This window comes from Mustelus asterias, chromosome 3 (genome assembly GCF_964213995.1).
Source record: "Mustelus asterias chromosome 3, sMusAst1.hap1.1, whole genome shotgun sequence".
In the NCBI taxonomy this organism is placed as follows: Eukaryota; Metazoa; Chordata; class Chondrichthyes; order Carcharhiniformes; family Triakidae; genus Mustelus; species Mustelus asterias.
The window spans coordinates 16,403,454-16,419,336 of NC_135803.1; the positions used below are offsets into that span (position 1 = coordinate 16,403,454).

The 15,883-nt window shown below is 45.6% G+C and overlaps 1 protein-coding gene across 4 annotated transcripts in view; it reads right to left on the bottom strand.

Moving 5' to 3' along the window:
- The window catches only part of hps3 (HPS3 biogenesis of lysosomal organelles complex 2 subunit 1), a 48,781-nt gene that overhangs the window by 15,360 nt on the left and 17,538 nt on the right, over positions 1-15,883 (bottom strand). For all 4 annotated transcript variants that reach the window (XM_078205356.1, XM_078205341.1, XM_078205349.1 and 1 more), the window contains exons 7-12: positions 13,985-14,066; positions 12,251-12,402; positions 11,019-11,127; positions 10,755-10,936; positions 7,543-7,720; positions 2,785-3,015 (exon numbers count right to left, since the gene is read on the bottom strand). In XM_078205356.1, the coding sequence (XP_078061482.1) occupies positions 2,785-3,015; positions 7,543-7,720; positions 10,755-10,936; positions 11,019-11,127; positions 12,251-12,402; positions 13,985-14,066 (934 nt within the window). The remainder of the gene's footprint in view (positions 1-2,784; positions 3,016-7,542; positions 7,721-10,754; positions 10,937-11,018; positions 11,128-12,250; positions 12,403-13,984; positions 14,067-15,883) is intronic.

Here is a 15,883-nt window from a genome sequence, read left to right on the forward strand (position 1 = left end):
TTTGTTCTCTCAGGTGGATATAAAGGGTCCCATGGTGCTATTTTGAAGAAAGTTGGCCTAATGTCTTGGCCAATATTTAACCCTCGACACACATCACTAAAATGGAAACGGAATTACCACATTGCTGGTTGTGAAAACCTGTGTGCCGATTGGCTGCCAAGTATCCTATATTACAACAGTGACCAAATTTCAAAGGTGTTTAATTGTTTGTAAAGCTTTGGGGTCATGCGGAAAGGCACCATATCAATGCAAGTCGTGCCAAAAAAGAAAGAGACATGCTATCAAAGCTTTTCATCCTGCACTCATCAGGACAACATTTGTAAGAATACCTATTGTAAAAAGAACAGGTGGCACAGTGGTCAGCACTGCTGTCTCAAAGCACCAGGGACCCGGGTTCGATTCCCGGCTTGGGTCACTGTCTGTGTGGAGTTTGCACATTCTCCCCGTGTCTGTGTGGGTTTCCTCCGGGTGCTCCGGTTTCCTCGCACAATTTGAAAAATGTGCTGGTTAGGTGGATTGGCCATGCTAAATTCTCCCTCAGTGTACCCGAACAGGCACCAGAATGTGGCAACTAGGGGACTTTCACAATAACTTCATTGCAGTGTTAACGTAAGCCTACTTGTGCCTGAAAAATAAACTTTAAACTTTAAAACATTTCATGCTGCACGAGACCATTCTCTTCCTGTGCAGTGCAAATTGTTGTTCCCTTTACTGTTTGTTTATCTTGCGTAGCTGTCCTGATAAGTGCAAGATGAAAAGTTTTGATAGCAGGTCTCTTTTTTTTTAAAGAATAGTTGAGTTCTGTACCAACCAACTAAACGAGGTGAAATCTCTTCTTTCAGGAGGTTGTTAATCTTAGGAATTCTCTTCTTCAGCAGCGGCTGGGTCATTGAATCTATTCAAGGTAGAATTGGACAGATTTTTGGTTGACAAGGGTGTCAAGGGTTACGGGGAACAGGCAAGAAAGGCCTCAATCATGTTAGCAGTGATCCTATGATCCAGACTTGATGGGCTGAATGGATTACTACAGCTCTGATTTCTTATGATGGCCACAATGATAGAAGGGGAATTAAAGGGACTTGTGCCGGAATTTTACAGGCAGGCGAGGCTCGCAGAACAGAATTCTCCGTTGACCTCAGGTGGGATCTTACCAGACTCGGGCGGGCAAAGTGGTAAAATTGGTCTACCAATGTCTTAACAAATCCAATGCTCCTTCTCCAAATCACGGGCATTTGGAAACAGGAATCGGTGCATCACCGAATCACTTATTAGTGCACCTGTCCATCCTTGTCCCTCAACTTTGGTCATCTCAGGTGCTTTGCCTGGCTCCCCTGGTAAATTAAGCTGCAAAAATGATGGACAACACGAGTGAAGTCATGGTGTGGTTTACAGTCAGGATGTGCAGCTGCCTTACCCATTGCAAAGGAAAATACTCAATGAGGATGATGGCGGCAGGGGAAGAATCCTCACACTGGACAATAACATTACGGAAGGTGCAGCTACAAGCGTTTAGACGTTGCATTTTTGGTGACTGTTAATCCTTAACTTAAGGCTCGCATGGAACTTAATAATCACCAGCAGAGACCAGTTGGGCCGAATGGTGTGTTTTTGTACTATAGAATCCCTACAGTGCAGAAAGAGGCCATTCAGCCCATCGAGTCTGCACCAACCACAATCCCACCCAGGCCCTATTCCTGTAACCCCATGTATTTACCCTGCTAATCCCCTGACACTAAGGTCAATTTAGCATGGCCAATCAACCTAACCCGCACATCTTTGGACTGTGGGAGGAAACCGGAGCACTCAGAGGAAGCCCACGCAGACATGGGGTGAATGTGCAAACTCCGCCCAGACAGCGACTTGAGGCCGGAATTGAACCTGGGTCCCTGGCATAGTGAGGCAACAGTGCTAACCACTGTGCCCACTATATCGCCCCTCAAATGCGATGTTCAGAACTGGACACAATATTCCAGTGAAGGCCAAACCAGTGTTTGATACAAGTTTAACATAACCTCCTTGCTTTTATACTTTATGCCCCTATTAAGGAAGCCTAGGATGCTGTTCTTTATTAACTACTCTCTGCTGCCACTATGGATTCTATGCAAGCAAGAATGGGAACACCAGCAGCACTGAGAAATGGAACTGTTTTCCAGATTTATACCCACTCAGCTCAGGCACAACTTCCTCTATTTTGCTCCAGTAATCCAATCGCCAGTGATAACCAGTGAAGCAGCCGCTAATGTACCATAAACCAATTATTCGGAGTGGAAACCGAGGTGTCATCCTGACACACACAATGCGGATCAATTTTTTGCCTGGTCTCGCAATCAGAAATTAATTACAATCGCACACACTTGTCAGACCAGGATATTGAGATTTTCAGCTCAAAACCCAATCCTTCATGGCTCGGTAACACTGACAAGGAATTCCCACTGCAATTTTCATTCAGCAAAATAAAAGCAAATTACTGCGGGATGCTGGAATCTGAAACCAAAAGAGAAAATGCTGGAAAATCTCAGCAGCATCTGTCAGGAGAGAAAAGACCTTTGACAAAGGGTCATCTGGACTCGAAACGTCAGCTCTTTTCTCTCCTGACGGATGCTGCTGCGATTTTCCAGCATTTTCTCTTTTAATTTTCATTTAGTGTTTGCTGTGAATTTATTTGAACCCCACACTGTGCCGCGCTAACCAATGAGCCAGTTGACCCATGTGTAGGTGCTGCTTATCAGGAGTCGGAGCAGCTTTAAAGTGGACGGAGCAGAAATTCTTTGACAATAACCCCACCTCTGTGTATCGCTCCATGGCCGTCTGGTACTTCTGCGGGTCTTTGAGTCTCAGCGCCACTGTTGCTTTGGTCAGCGTCACCAGGGGTGACGGGCTGATCGCAGACAACCTCTCCAAATGGTCCCAGGCCGTTCTCAGGCACACGTTTCTCATACACGGGCTGCACAACGCGTGAGGAATTTGGGTTGGTTCGGCCAGCTTGAACACATGTAACACTTGATTCGCTGTCTCCTACGGAGCAGAAAAATATTACCGTACTTTCAAAAAGCAAACACAGGCGCTTGATTAAAGGGATATTCCATCCAACCACTCTCAGCTCCAAACTTCACTGGATCATTGGAATTCAACTCTTACTTTAAATCTTTATGCCAATTGGGGTAAACAGAATATTGAACAACATTCAGCAATAATCTGTATTTACATAATATTTTTAACGTAATAAAATGTCCCAAGATAGTTCACAGAATCACGGTGGCACAGTGGTTAGCACTGCTGCCTCACAGCACCAGGGACCCGGTTCAATTCCAGCCTCGGGTCACTGTCTGTATGGAGTCTGCACGTTCTCCCCGTGTCTGTGTGGGTTTCCTCCGGGTGCTCCGGTTTCCTCCCACACTCCAAAGATGTGTAGGTTAGGTTGATTGGCCATGCTAAATTGTGTCCTAGTGTCAGGTGGATTAGCAGGGTAAATAAGTACAGGGGATGGGGTAGGGTCTGGGTGGGATTGCTGTTAGTGCAGGCTCGATGGGCTGAATGGCCTCCTTTTGCACTGTAGGGATTCTATGATTCTGACAAAATTTGACACAGAGCCACTCAAACGTATGCGTGTGTGTTTTTAAGTTTAAGTATTAGTGTCACAAGTAGGCTTACATTAACACTACTGTGAAGTTACTGTGAAAATCCCCTAGTCGTCACACTCCGGTGCCTGTTCAGGTACATCAAGGGACAATTTAGCATGGCCAATCAACCTAACCTGCACATCTTTGAGCTGTGGGAGGAAATCGGAGCACCCGGAGGAAACCCATGCAGACACAGGGAGAACGTGCAAATTCCACACAGACGGCGACCCAAACCGGGAATCGAACCCGGGTCCCTGGCGATGTGAGGCAGCAGTGCTAACCACTGTGCCACCGTGTGTGTGTCTGTGTGTTTCACCACATACATTTCAGTTTTCTTGGTGAATGAATTTCAGACTGAGCACAGGAGCAATCAAAGATTGCAAATCTAAGAGGGTCTGGTGGCCTGAAGTGAATCTGTTTCAGTGCGAGAAATGTAACAGGTAAGGCAGATGAACTTAGAGCTTGGATTAGTATTTGGAACTATGATGTTGTTGCTATTACAGAGACTTGGTTAAGGGAAGAACAGGATTGGCAGCTTAACATTCCAGGATACAGATGTTTCAGGCGGGATAGAGGGGGATGTAAAAGGGGTGGGGGAGTTGCGCTACTGGTTAAGGAGAATATCATAACTGTACTGCGGGAGGACACCTCGGAGGGCTCATACAGAGAGGCAATATGGGTAGAGCTCAGGAATAGGAAGGGTGCAGTCACAATGTTGGGGGTTTACTATAGGCCACACAACTGCCAGCGGGAGATAGAGGAACAGATATGTAGGCAGATTTTGGCAAGGTGTAAAAGTAACAGGGTTGTTGTGGTGGGAGATTTTAACTTCCCCGATATTGACTGGGACTCACTTAGTGCTAGGGCCATGAATGGGGCAGAGTTTGTAAGGAGCTTCCAGGAGGACTTCTTGAAACAGTATGTAGATAGTCCAACTAGGGAAGGGGCCATACTGCACCTGGTATTGGGGAATGAGCCCGGCCAGGTGGTCGACATTTCAGTAGGGGAGCAGTTCAGGAACAGTGACCATAATTCAGTAAGCTTTAAGGTACTGATGGATAAAGAAAAGTGTAGTCCTCAAGTTAAGGTGCTAAAATAGGGGAAGGCTAATTACAACAATATTAGGCAGGAACTGAAGAATGTAGATTAGGGGCAGATGTTTGAGGGCAAATCTAACATCTGGCATGTGGGAGGCTTTCAAGTGTAAGTTGATAGGGATTCAGGGCCGGCACATTCCTGTAAGGATGAAGGATAAGTATGGCAAGTTTTGGGAACCTTGGATAACGAGAGATATTGTGAGCCTAGTCAAAGAGAAAAAGGAAGCATTTGTCAAGGCTAGGAGGCTGGGAACATACGAAACAAGTGTGGAATACAAGGAAAGTAGAAAGAAACTTAAGCAAGGAGTAAAGAGGGCTGAAAGGGGTCACGGAAAATCATTGGCCAGCAGGATTAAGGAAAATCCCAAGGCTTTTTATACATATATAAAGAGCAAGACGGTAGCCAGGGAGAGGATTGGTCCACTCAAGGACGGGAGAAGGAATCTATGTGTGGAGTCAGAGGAAATGGGCGAGGTACTAAATGAGTACTTTGCGTCAGTATTCACCAAAGAGAAGGACTTGGTGTATGATGAATCTGGGAAAGGGTGTGTAGATAGCTTGAGTCATGTTGAGATCATAAAGGAGGTATTGGGGTTTTTGAGAAAGATTAAGGTAGTCCCCTGGGCCTGCTGAGATATACCCCAAAATACCGAGAGAGGTGAGGGCCTTGAGAGAAATCTTTGTATCCTCACTGGCTACAGGGGGATCCCAGAGGATTGGAGAATAGCCAATGTTGTTCCTTTGTTTAAGAAGGGTAGCAAGAATAACCCAGGTAATTACAGGCTGATGAGTCTGACGTCAGTGGTAGGGAAATTATTGGAGAGGATTCTTTGAGACAGGATTTACTCCCACTTGGAAATAAGTGGACGTATTAGCGAGAGACATGGTTTTGTGAAGGGGAAGTCATGTCTCACTAACTTGATAGAGTTTTTCGAGGAAGTGACGAAGATGACTGATGAGGGTAGGGCAGTGGATGTTGTCCACATGGACTTCAGTAAGGCCTTTGACAAGATCCCTCATGGCAGACTGGTGCAGAAGGTGAAGTCGCATGGGATCAGAGGTGAGCTTACAAGGTGGATACAGAACTGGCTTGGTCATAGAAAGAAGTTTAACAACACCAGGTTAAAGTCCAATAGGTTTATTTGGTAGCAAAAGCCAGACAAGCTTTTGCTACCAAATAAACCTGTTGGACTTTAACCTGGTGTTGTTAAACTTCTTACTGTGTTTACCCCAGTCCAACGCCGGCATCTCCACATCTTGGTCATAGAAGACAGAGGGTAGCAGTGGAAGGGTGTGTTTCTGAATGGAGGGCTGTGACAAGTGGCGTTCCTCAGGGATCAATGCTGGAACCTTTGCTGTTTGTAATATATATAAAGACTTGGAGGAAAATGTAACTGGATTGATCAGTAAGTTTGCGGACGACACAAAGGTTGGTGGATTTTTGGATAGCGATGAGGACCATCAGAGGATACAGATCGGTTGGAGGCTTGGGTGGAGAGATGGCAGATGGAGTTTAATACGGATAAATGTGAGGTAATGCATTTTGGAAGGTCTAATACAGATAGGAAATATACAGTAAATGACAGAACCCTTAAGAGTATTGATAGGCAAAGAGATCTGGGTGTACAGGTACACAGGTCACTGAAAGTGGCAACGCAGGTAGAGAAGGTAGTCAAGACGGCATAAGGCATGCTTGCCTTCATCAGCCAGGGCATTGAGTTTAAAAATTGGCAAGTCATGTTGCAGCTTTATAGAACCTTAGTTAGGCCGCACTTGGAAAAGAGTGTTCAGTTCTGGTCGCCACAGTACCAGAAAGAAGTGGAGGCTTTGGAGAGGGTACAGAAAAGACTTACCAGGATGTTGCCTAGTATGGAGGGTATTCGCTATGAGGGGAGGTTGGAGAAACTTGGTTTGTTCTCACTGGAATGACGGAGGTTGAGGGGAGATCTGATAGAAGTCTACAAGATTATGAGGGGCATGGACAGAGTGGATAGTCAGAAGCTTTTTCCCAGGGTGGAAGAGTCAATTACTGGGGGCACAGGTTTAAGGTGCGAGGGGCAAGGTTTAAAGGAGATGTACGAGGCAAGTTTTTTTTACACACCGGGGGTGGTGGGTGCCTGGAACTCGCTGCCGGGGGAGGTGGTGGAAGCGGATACGAGTGACTTTTAAGGGGCGTCTTGACAAATACAGGAATAGGATGGGAATGGGCCCCGGAAAGGTGGGGGTTTTTAATTCAGTCGGGCGGCATGGTCAGTGCAGGCTTGGAGGGCCAAAGGGCCTGTTCCTGTGCTGTAATTTTCTTTGTTCTAATAATGTGGAAAAATGCTGAAATCATTTGATTTGAAGGTTTTGGGAAGTGGAGCAGAGGTAGGGACTGGGAGAAGAAGGGGAAGCGCCTTTATGGGTGGATGGGTGAATGGTTTCCTCAAGCGTGGTTACTTTCCAATCCTAAATTTAGCATTCAACAATTGCGCCCATTGGCTACGTCATCTGAATTATTTCATTTACAGAGTTCATTGGTTGACAGTTAAATCCTAGACTGGCTGCAACAATGGCTGCCAGGCAGCGCAGCATGGAATGTTCTGGCACAAATAGTGGCTGCTGGAAATCTGAAATAAAAACAGAACGGCAGTACAGTACACAGCAGGTCTGGCAGCATCTTTGGAGAAAGAAGCAGAGTTTACATGTTTCAGGTCGAGGAACTTTCTTCAGAACTGTCGTCAACACCAACTACATTTCTCTCTCCAGACCATTTACTGTTTTCATTCTGGAATACTCTGCATCATGTTAGTTTGCATTCCAAGGTTATATTTTAAACTGCTTACTTCATCCAATGGCTCTTCAGTCTCCTCATAGATAGAATGCTTCAAGTAATACATAAATCCTTTTCCAAATTTCTGAGGCTCATTCTCCCATAAAAACCTTCTGCTGATTAGGTCGCTCAGAGACAAACCCGACATCTTATAGTAGGGGAGAGCGAGGTGAAAATCATCCATCTCGAACCTAATGCCAAAATAATTAGTTAAAACAGTCTTTAGCACAGAATACAAAGCTGCGAGTGGCCAATGCCTTAACTTGGTGCTCACCCAGACTTACTGCTGGTTAACTGAAATCCAAGGGACAGAGGTCAACTAATCTACTGATTCTAAAAGCAGAGGTGCCAGGGCATATTGAATGAAGTACAGTAAGAAGTCTCACGACGCCAGGTTAAAGTCCAATCTGGTGTCGTGAGCCTTCTTATCGTGCCCACCTCAATCCAACGCCGGCATCTCCACATCATATTGAATAAAATGTGAGCAGTCACACAACTCGAGAGGAATTTCACGAGAGTCCTTGGGGAACATCAAATCAGCAGTAATAGAATCATACAACATGGCAAAAGACCATTTGGCCCAACATCCCCGTGCTGGCCTTCTGAAAGAGCTTTAGTTACTCCCGCTAGAATCAAAGAATCTACAGTGCAGAAGGAGGCCGCCTGGTCTATCGAGCCTGCACCGAAAACGATCCCACCCAGGTCCTGTCCTCTCACCGTAACCCCACACACCCAACCTCCTAATCCCCCTGATATGAAGGGGCAATTTATCATGTCCAATCAACCTAACCCGCACATATTTGGACTGTGGGAGGAAACTGGAGCACCTGGACGAAACCCACGCAGATACGGGGAGAATGTGCAAACTCCACACAGACAGTGACCCAAGCCAGGAATCGAACCTGGGTCCCTGGTGCTGAGGGGCAGCAGTGCTAACCACTGTGCCACCGTGCTACCATACCATATCAAACCATGTTTTGCATCAAAGTGTTCCCCAACTTCTCTCGTGGCTGGCCTGGTTCTGAATTTCAGCTAATGTCCCCTTGTTCTAGACTTGCCCACCAATGGAAATAAATTCTACAACCCTTTCTAAATCCATAAAAAAAACTCAGCCAAAACATTTTCTATATTCTAGGTGTGATAACCCCCATAATCTGTGTGGGGAAATCACTAACTGGCCTCCCAGTTTGGCATGTTGAATATGAGCTTCCTGGGGATTGGTAATTAGGCAACCAGGTGGAGCTCATATACTGAGCCCTGTATAAAGCAAGATCCTGAGTGGGTCCAGTATCCCTTTAGTCCTGGTTGGGACCTGCTGTGTTTGCCACAGGCTTCTTGTTTATTTTCATTTCATATAATAAAAACACGGTTCCTTCATAGCTAACTCCTGGAGTTATTATACTAGGGAATGCAAACCTCCTTTATGGATCTTTCTTTGTAACGTGACGCAGTGTTTCCTAAACTTTAACTGGTGCAACCCATTTCAATGCCTCAGACTCTGTGCAACCCCTGGGGTGGGTTAGTTTCAGCTGCTCCAGGGTCAGGGGGGGACGGGGTGGGTAGGATTTAACTCCTAAATGTTGGTAGGGGCAGGGTGGTGGTGAGTGAGGGGGGTGGCTTATCTCCTGTGGGGTAGTGGTGTTTTAGCTCCTGAGCAGGTAGAGGTTCAGCATTGTGAGAATTGTTTAAACTGCAGGGTTTTTTACAAAAAAAGATAAAAACAGTCGTCAGGCCTCAAAGAGCTGTCCATTAGGCCACGTACACCAATAGAAAAAAATTAGGAATTAGAGGGTCTTAAATTAAAGTTTATTTATTAGTCACAAGTGGGCTTACATTAACATTGCAATGAAGTTACTGTGAAAATCCCCTAGTCACCACATTCCGGCGCCTGTTCGGGTACAGAGGGAGAATTTAGCATGGCCAATGCACCAAACCAGCGTTATAGAGTCATAGAGGTTTACAGCATGGAAACAGGCCCTTCGCCCCAACTTGTCCAGGTTTTTTTTTAAAACCCCGAAGCTAGTCTCAATTGCCCGCATTTGGCCCATATCCTTCTATACCCATCTGACCCATGTAACTGTCTAAATGCTTTTTAAAAGACAAAATTGTACCCACCTTTACTACTACCTCTGGCAGCTTGTTCCAGACACTCACCACCCTCTGTGTGAAAAAATTGCCCCTCTGGGCCCTTTTGTATCTCTCCCCTCTCACCTTAAACCTATGCCCTCTAGTTTTAGACTCCCCTACCTTTGGGAAAAGATATTGACTATCTAGCTGATCTATGCCCCTCATTATTTTATAGATCTCTATAAGATCACCCGTTAGCCTTCTATGCTCAGTGACAGACCCACCCTCGCCAATGTTATACAGTGACAGACCGGTCCCCACCAGTACTGTACCCCAGTGTTATATAGTGACAGACCGGTCCCCACCAGTACTGTACCCCAGTGTTATACAGTGACAGACCGGTCCCCACCAGTACTGTACCCCAGTGTTATACAGTGACAGACCCGTCCCCACCAATACTGTACCCCAGTGTTATACAGTGACAGACCCGTCCCCACCAGTACTGTACCCCAGGGTTATACAGTGACAGACCCGTCCCCACCAGTACTGTATCCCAGTGTTATACAGTGACAGACAAGTCCTCACCAGTACTGTACCCCAGTGTTATACAGTGACAGACAAGTCCTCACCAGTACTGTACCCCAGTGTTATAGTGTCGTTTGGAGTGTGGGAGGAAACTGGAGCACCCGGAGGAAACCCATGCAGACACGGGGAGAATGTGCTGACTCCGCACAGTGACCCAAGCTGGGAATCGAACCCGGTTCCCTGGCACCGTGAAGCAGCAGTGTTAACCACTGTGCCACCCATGCCCAGGGTCTCTCAGCCACGTCTGCCTCGGAACTCGTGACATCCAAAATCTCAGCCCCGATGGGTGATGTGACAGTTTCCGGAAGTCCTGATCTAACACTTGGAGCTCTGCGACATTCTGGCGATTGGCCCTGCATTCCTTCTGAGGTCAATATATCCAAAGAAGCAGGGTCCAGTATTGTGGGCCGTACTCCAAGTATGGACCCAGTCTGCACAAGGTAAACATAACAGTGTTTAGAGATGTCATGTGTTCAGACATCACATGATCCAACCGCTAGCACAGAATTGGCAGCACCTGGTCCCTGTGAAGTTAAATCAATAAATCACACAGGAGAAGCAAGTAGCACGTACTGGCTGTAACAATCCCCCAGCTGGGCGCAGTTCTCTTTGAAAGCAGGCTCTAATTCTTCACTGTCGGTTTGGTTGCACAGATCACGGTCCAGGAGAGCTGCCTTTAACATCAGGTGGGCCTCACTCAGCAGGTGAACGTAACTCTGCGGGCTGCAGGCCTTGTACCTCTTGCTGTACTCAACCTGCAACACAGTTCAAATGCTGAAGCTCAGTGCGGCATTCCAATGACCACGTCAAAGCCAACGGCAAACACACACTACTCACCATCTCCCTGCACAAGTGAACTGTCGAAATCATCTGAAGGCAATATAAATTCCACCCGGGTTCACTGGTAATGGATGGCATTTTAGCTTTAGTCTTGAACATTTGAGGCCTACAAAAAAATATAAAAGAAGATTTGCCAACGATTTAATACCATCACCAAATTGGACGAGCCTGGAGTTGAATGGTTTGCAATTGGGGAAAAGCTTTGAATCAATTTAAGATCAGCATTGCACAGCAGAATCAAGTTATAATGAAGGATCTGGCATGTTAACCAAAATGTTAACTATAACTGGGCCGATTAGAGTCAATTCCCATGCATGTTGTAGATCTGCAGAATAGCACATTAGCCGAGCTCAACTGTTGGCTAGTGCTGAACTGCATTCTATTCAGGACAGCAGTCTGGAACTGAACTATCTTTTAAAAACCATGTAAAATCAACAGATATTAAAATCCTTAATAGAACAAAGAATAAAGAAAATTACAGCACAGGGACAGGCCCTTCAGCCCTCCAAGCCTGCACCGGGTGACCGGGTGGTATTGATCTAATGTCAAGACATTAGCAGCCATCTAGCAGAGTTAAGCAGCCCATTAAGGGAATCCGATACAAATAGATTAGTACAACCCATGTAGAAAACATTGACTTTTTCCAAATTGATTTTGGCAACAAGAAAATAGAGCCTTATATGTTAATCATCGAATCCCTGCAGTGCAGAAGGAGGCCATTTGGCTCATCGAGCCCGCACTGACAACAATCCCACCCAGGTCCTACCCCTCTCACCCTATATATTTACCCTGCTAATCCCCATGACACTAAGGCGCAATTTTGCAACGCCAATCTAATCCGCACATCTGTGGACTGTGGGAGGAAACTGGAGCACCCGGAGGAAATCTATGCAGACACGAGGAGAACGTGCAAACTTTGCACAGTCACCTGAGACAGGAATCGAACCCAGGTCCCTGGCGCTGTGAAGCAGCAGTGCTAACCACTATGCCGCCCAGAGATCACAAGTAGGTCCGACTCTAGTGGGAACTTCAAACATCGATCTTAAATCTCAAATATTATGACAACAGCAATAAAGGTCAGACTCGGAAAGGAATAACAGTCTACAATCAGTAAATGTTCAGGTTTTTTTTGCCTTCAGTTTGCAAGTTACCCTTCGGAACCCATGCTCCAGGGTTACTCTTAGATTGAAGTGATGTGGAATGGCAGGGTGGAGGCAGTGTGTACTCACGATCCTTTCTTTGACTCGTTCTGTCTATGTGCGACTTGGCCCTCTGTCTTGGCCAGCAGAATTAAGTGGTTTCTGGAATGACACACTGCTCTTAGTCCGATAAAGAGCTGCATACGCAAGGCACTCACCGGCATGAAAAACAGTGGACAGGCCTACCCAAAGAGAAATACCAACAAGAAAAGCAATTACACGGGTGGAGATACAACAGGCAAATACACGAGATTCAACACCAAGAGAAGTACTTTCTCCCCATCACCACACGTCTTTTGACATAATCTGGATTGTGTGCAGTTCTGGTCACCACCATATTACAGGAAGGACAGAATTACTCTGGAGAGAGGACAGAGGAGGTTTACAAGAATGTTGCCAGGGCTGGAAAAGATGAAAGATTGGTTAGGTTGGGGTTATTTTCCTTGGAACAAAGGCGGCTGCAGGGTGGCTTGGGTGATGTGTACAAAATTATGAGAGGAAGAGATAGAGTGGACAGGACAGAATTGTTTCTCTTGGTGGAGGATTCTAGAGCCAGGGGACATAGATTCAAGATAAGTGGCAGAAGGTGTAGAGGTATCATGAGGGAGAACTTTTTTTACACTAAGGGTGGTGGGTGTCTGGAATTCGCTGCCAGAGTTGGTGGTGGAGGCAAAGACCCAAAACTATTTTAAAAAGTACCTGGATCTGCATCTTAAGTGCTGTAAACTACAGGGCTTTGGGCCTGGTGCAGGAAGGTGGGATTAGAAAGGGCACTTGGGTGTCCTCGGGCTGGCATGGACAAAATGGGCTGAGTGGCCTCCTTCTGTGTTGTAACATTTCTATGGTTCTAATGATAATTCGTAGACAAATAGAATTCTGTTATCTGTCAGCTAAGCTCATGTGACAATACTCCCACTTATGAGCCATGGTTCAAGTCTCTCCACCACCACCACCACTGCACTTTCAGGACGAACAGATAACTAAGTGGACATTTCAGAACAGTACTGAGGGAATGCTGCAATGCCCAAGATATCATGTTTCAGGTGAACTGTTAATCTGCTCTTCCTGAGACATATATTTATTCAAAAATTGGGGATAATAAAAATAAATGCAAGTCCTGTGAATTGTGAGGAGGGATGAGTCATGAGGGATCTGGACAGTGCAAATGGGGAAAATCTGTTCTCATCAGTGGAAGGATCGAAACCAAAGCGGCATAGATTTAAAGTAATTGGCAAAAGAAGCAATGGCAATTTGAGGGAAAACTATTTCATGCAGCTAGGAGCTGCAATACACTGAGTGTGATGGAAGCAGGGTCAACTGAGGCTTTCAAAAGCGCATTGGGTTGTTATCTTAAAGGGAAGAACATCCAGGGCTATGGGGAGAAGGCAGGGGAGTGGCACTAAATAAACTGCTGCAATGGAGAGCCAGCAACAGATATGATGGGCCGAATGGCCTCCTTTGTGCTGTAACAATTGCGTGATTCTGAGGCTGTTTGCCTGTCTCCTTTCCTGAAAACTCTACGGCAGTATTCAAAAAGAGTTTGTAATTCTCCCATTTCTTGCCCAATCTTCTCTTAGTAGTTAAGAAGAACTTAATCACTGAATGCTTTGTTTTACCAGTGACACAGAAGGGTTGCTACACTTGTACAGACTTGTCACCATACTGTGATGAAGTGCTCTAACTAAAACAGTTTTTAAAGCATTCTAATTTTTAAAAATTGCTGAGTAACATGAATGATCACATTCATGAGTGAAAAGCCAGCACCTTGTTGTTTGTATCCATCTCTGGATCCTTATCCCGAGCAGCTACTGCACTGCACCTGACTGTGTAACACAGCAAGTTATTCCTGTCAGAGAAGGGTAAGACAACAAGTGTTATAACCAGGAACTAACAGAGCTATGTGTACAGATCTATAAATTTATTAACCGCTGAATATGTCTCCACTGAGATAATGGTGCCCCACCGATCACAAGATTGACACATTTTCTGTGTTACAGCAATCTAAACAACAGATTGAGAGATCATAAGAAATAAGAGCAGGAGTAGGCCATTCAGCCCCTCGGGACTGTTCCACCATTCGATAAGCTCATGCGGGCTGATCTGATTGTGGCCTTAACTCCACTTTGCTGTCTGCCCCCCAATAACCCACGGCTTCCATGCAGATCAATAATTTATCCAACTCAGTCTGGAACATAGAAACATAGTAGATAGGAGCAGGAGGAGGCCATTAGGCCCTTCAAGCCTGCTCCATCATTCATCACAATCATGGCTGATCATCCAACTCAATAGCCTAATCCTGCTTTCTCCCCATAACCTTTGATCCCATTTGCCCCAAGTGCTATATCCAGCCGTCTCTTGAATACATTCAATGTTTTGGCATCAACTACTTCCTGTGGTAATGAGTTCCACAGGCTCACCACTCTTTGGGTGAAGAAATGTCTCCTCATCTTGGTCCTAAATGGTCTGCCCCGAATCCTCAGACTGTGACCCCGGTTCTGGACACCCCCACAATCGGGAACATCCTCCCTGCATCTACCCTATCTAGTCCTGTTAGAATTTTATAAGTCCCTATGAGGTCCTCCCTCATTAAATATATTCAATGCCCCGGCCTTCACTACTCGCTGGGAAAGAGAATTCCTCCTCATCTCACCTTAAATGGGAGACCCTTATTTTTAAACTGTGACCATAGTTTTAAGACTCCCTCCACAATGGAAAACACCCTCTCAGCATCTATTTCTGTCAAGTCACCTCAGAATCTTAGACATTTCAATATCATCTCTCATTCTGCTAAACTCTTAAGGAGTCCAGACCCATTACAATAAGACAATCCTTTCATCCCAAGAGTCAGCCGAGTGAATCTTCTCATATTCCAATGCAAGTAGAACCCCCCTTAAGGAGGCCAGAACATTACCGAGTACTCTGAATGTACTCTCAAAAATGCCCTGTACTATTGTAGGAATGATGTGGAGATACCGGCGTTGGACTGGGGTAAGCACAGTAAGAAGTCTCACAACACCAGGTTCAAGTCCAACAGGTATATTTGGTAGCACAAGCCACAAGCTTTCGGAGCGCTGCTCCTTTATCAGGTGAGTGGGAGTTCTGTTCACAAACAAGGTATATAAAGACACAAACTCAATTTACAAAATAATGGTTGGAATGCGAGTCTTTACAGGTAATCAAGTCTTAAAGGTACAATGTGAGTGGAGAGAGGGTTAAGCACAGGTTAAAGAGATGTGTATTGTCTCCTGCCAGGACAGTTTGTGAGGTTTTGCAAGCCCAGGCAAGTCATGGGTGTTACAGATAGTGTGACATGAACCCAAGATGTAGGAAGACATCACAGCTGTTATACTCAATCCCCTTTGCAATAAAGGCCAACATTTGATTTACCTTCCTAATACTTGGTGTATCTGTCTGCTAACTTGTACAGTTTGTGTTGTAAGAATTGGTGGAGCGTTACACTTGATACTCCCTTAGTGGTATTAGCACCAGTCATCCATGTCCCCCACAATCGCAAGTGGACTCTAAATATGATGAGAAATACTCTTGCGAAATGAGGCATTATTGTAAGCCAACAAGCTAGAAATGAAAGAACAGAATACAGTCTACATAATGAGATAACAAGCAGGATTTTATGGCCTCGCTCAACCCAAGATCAGAAAGTCC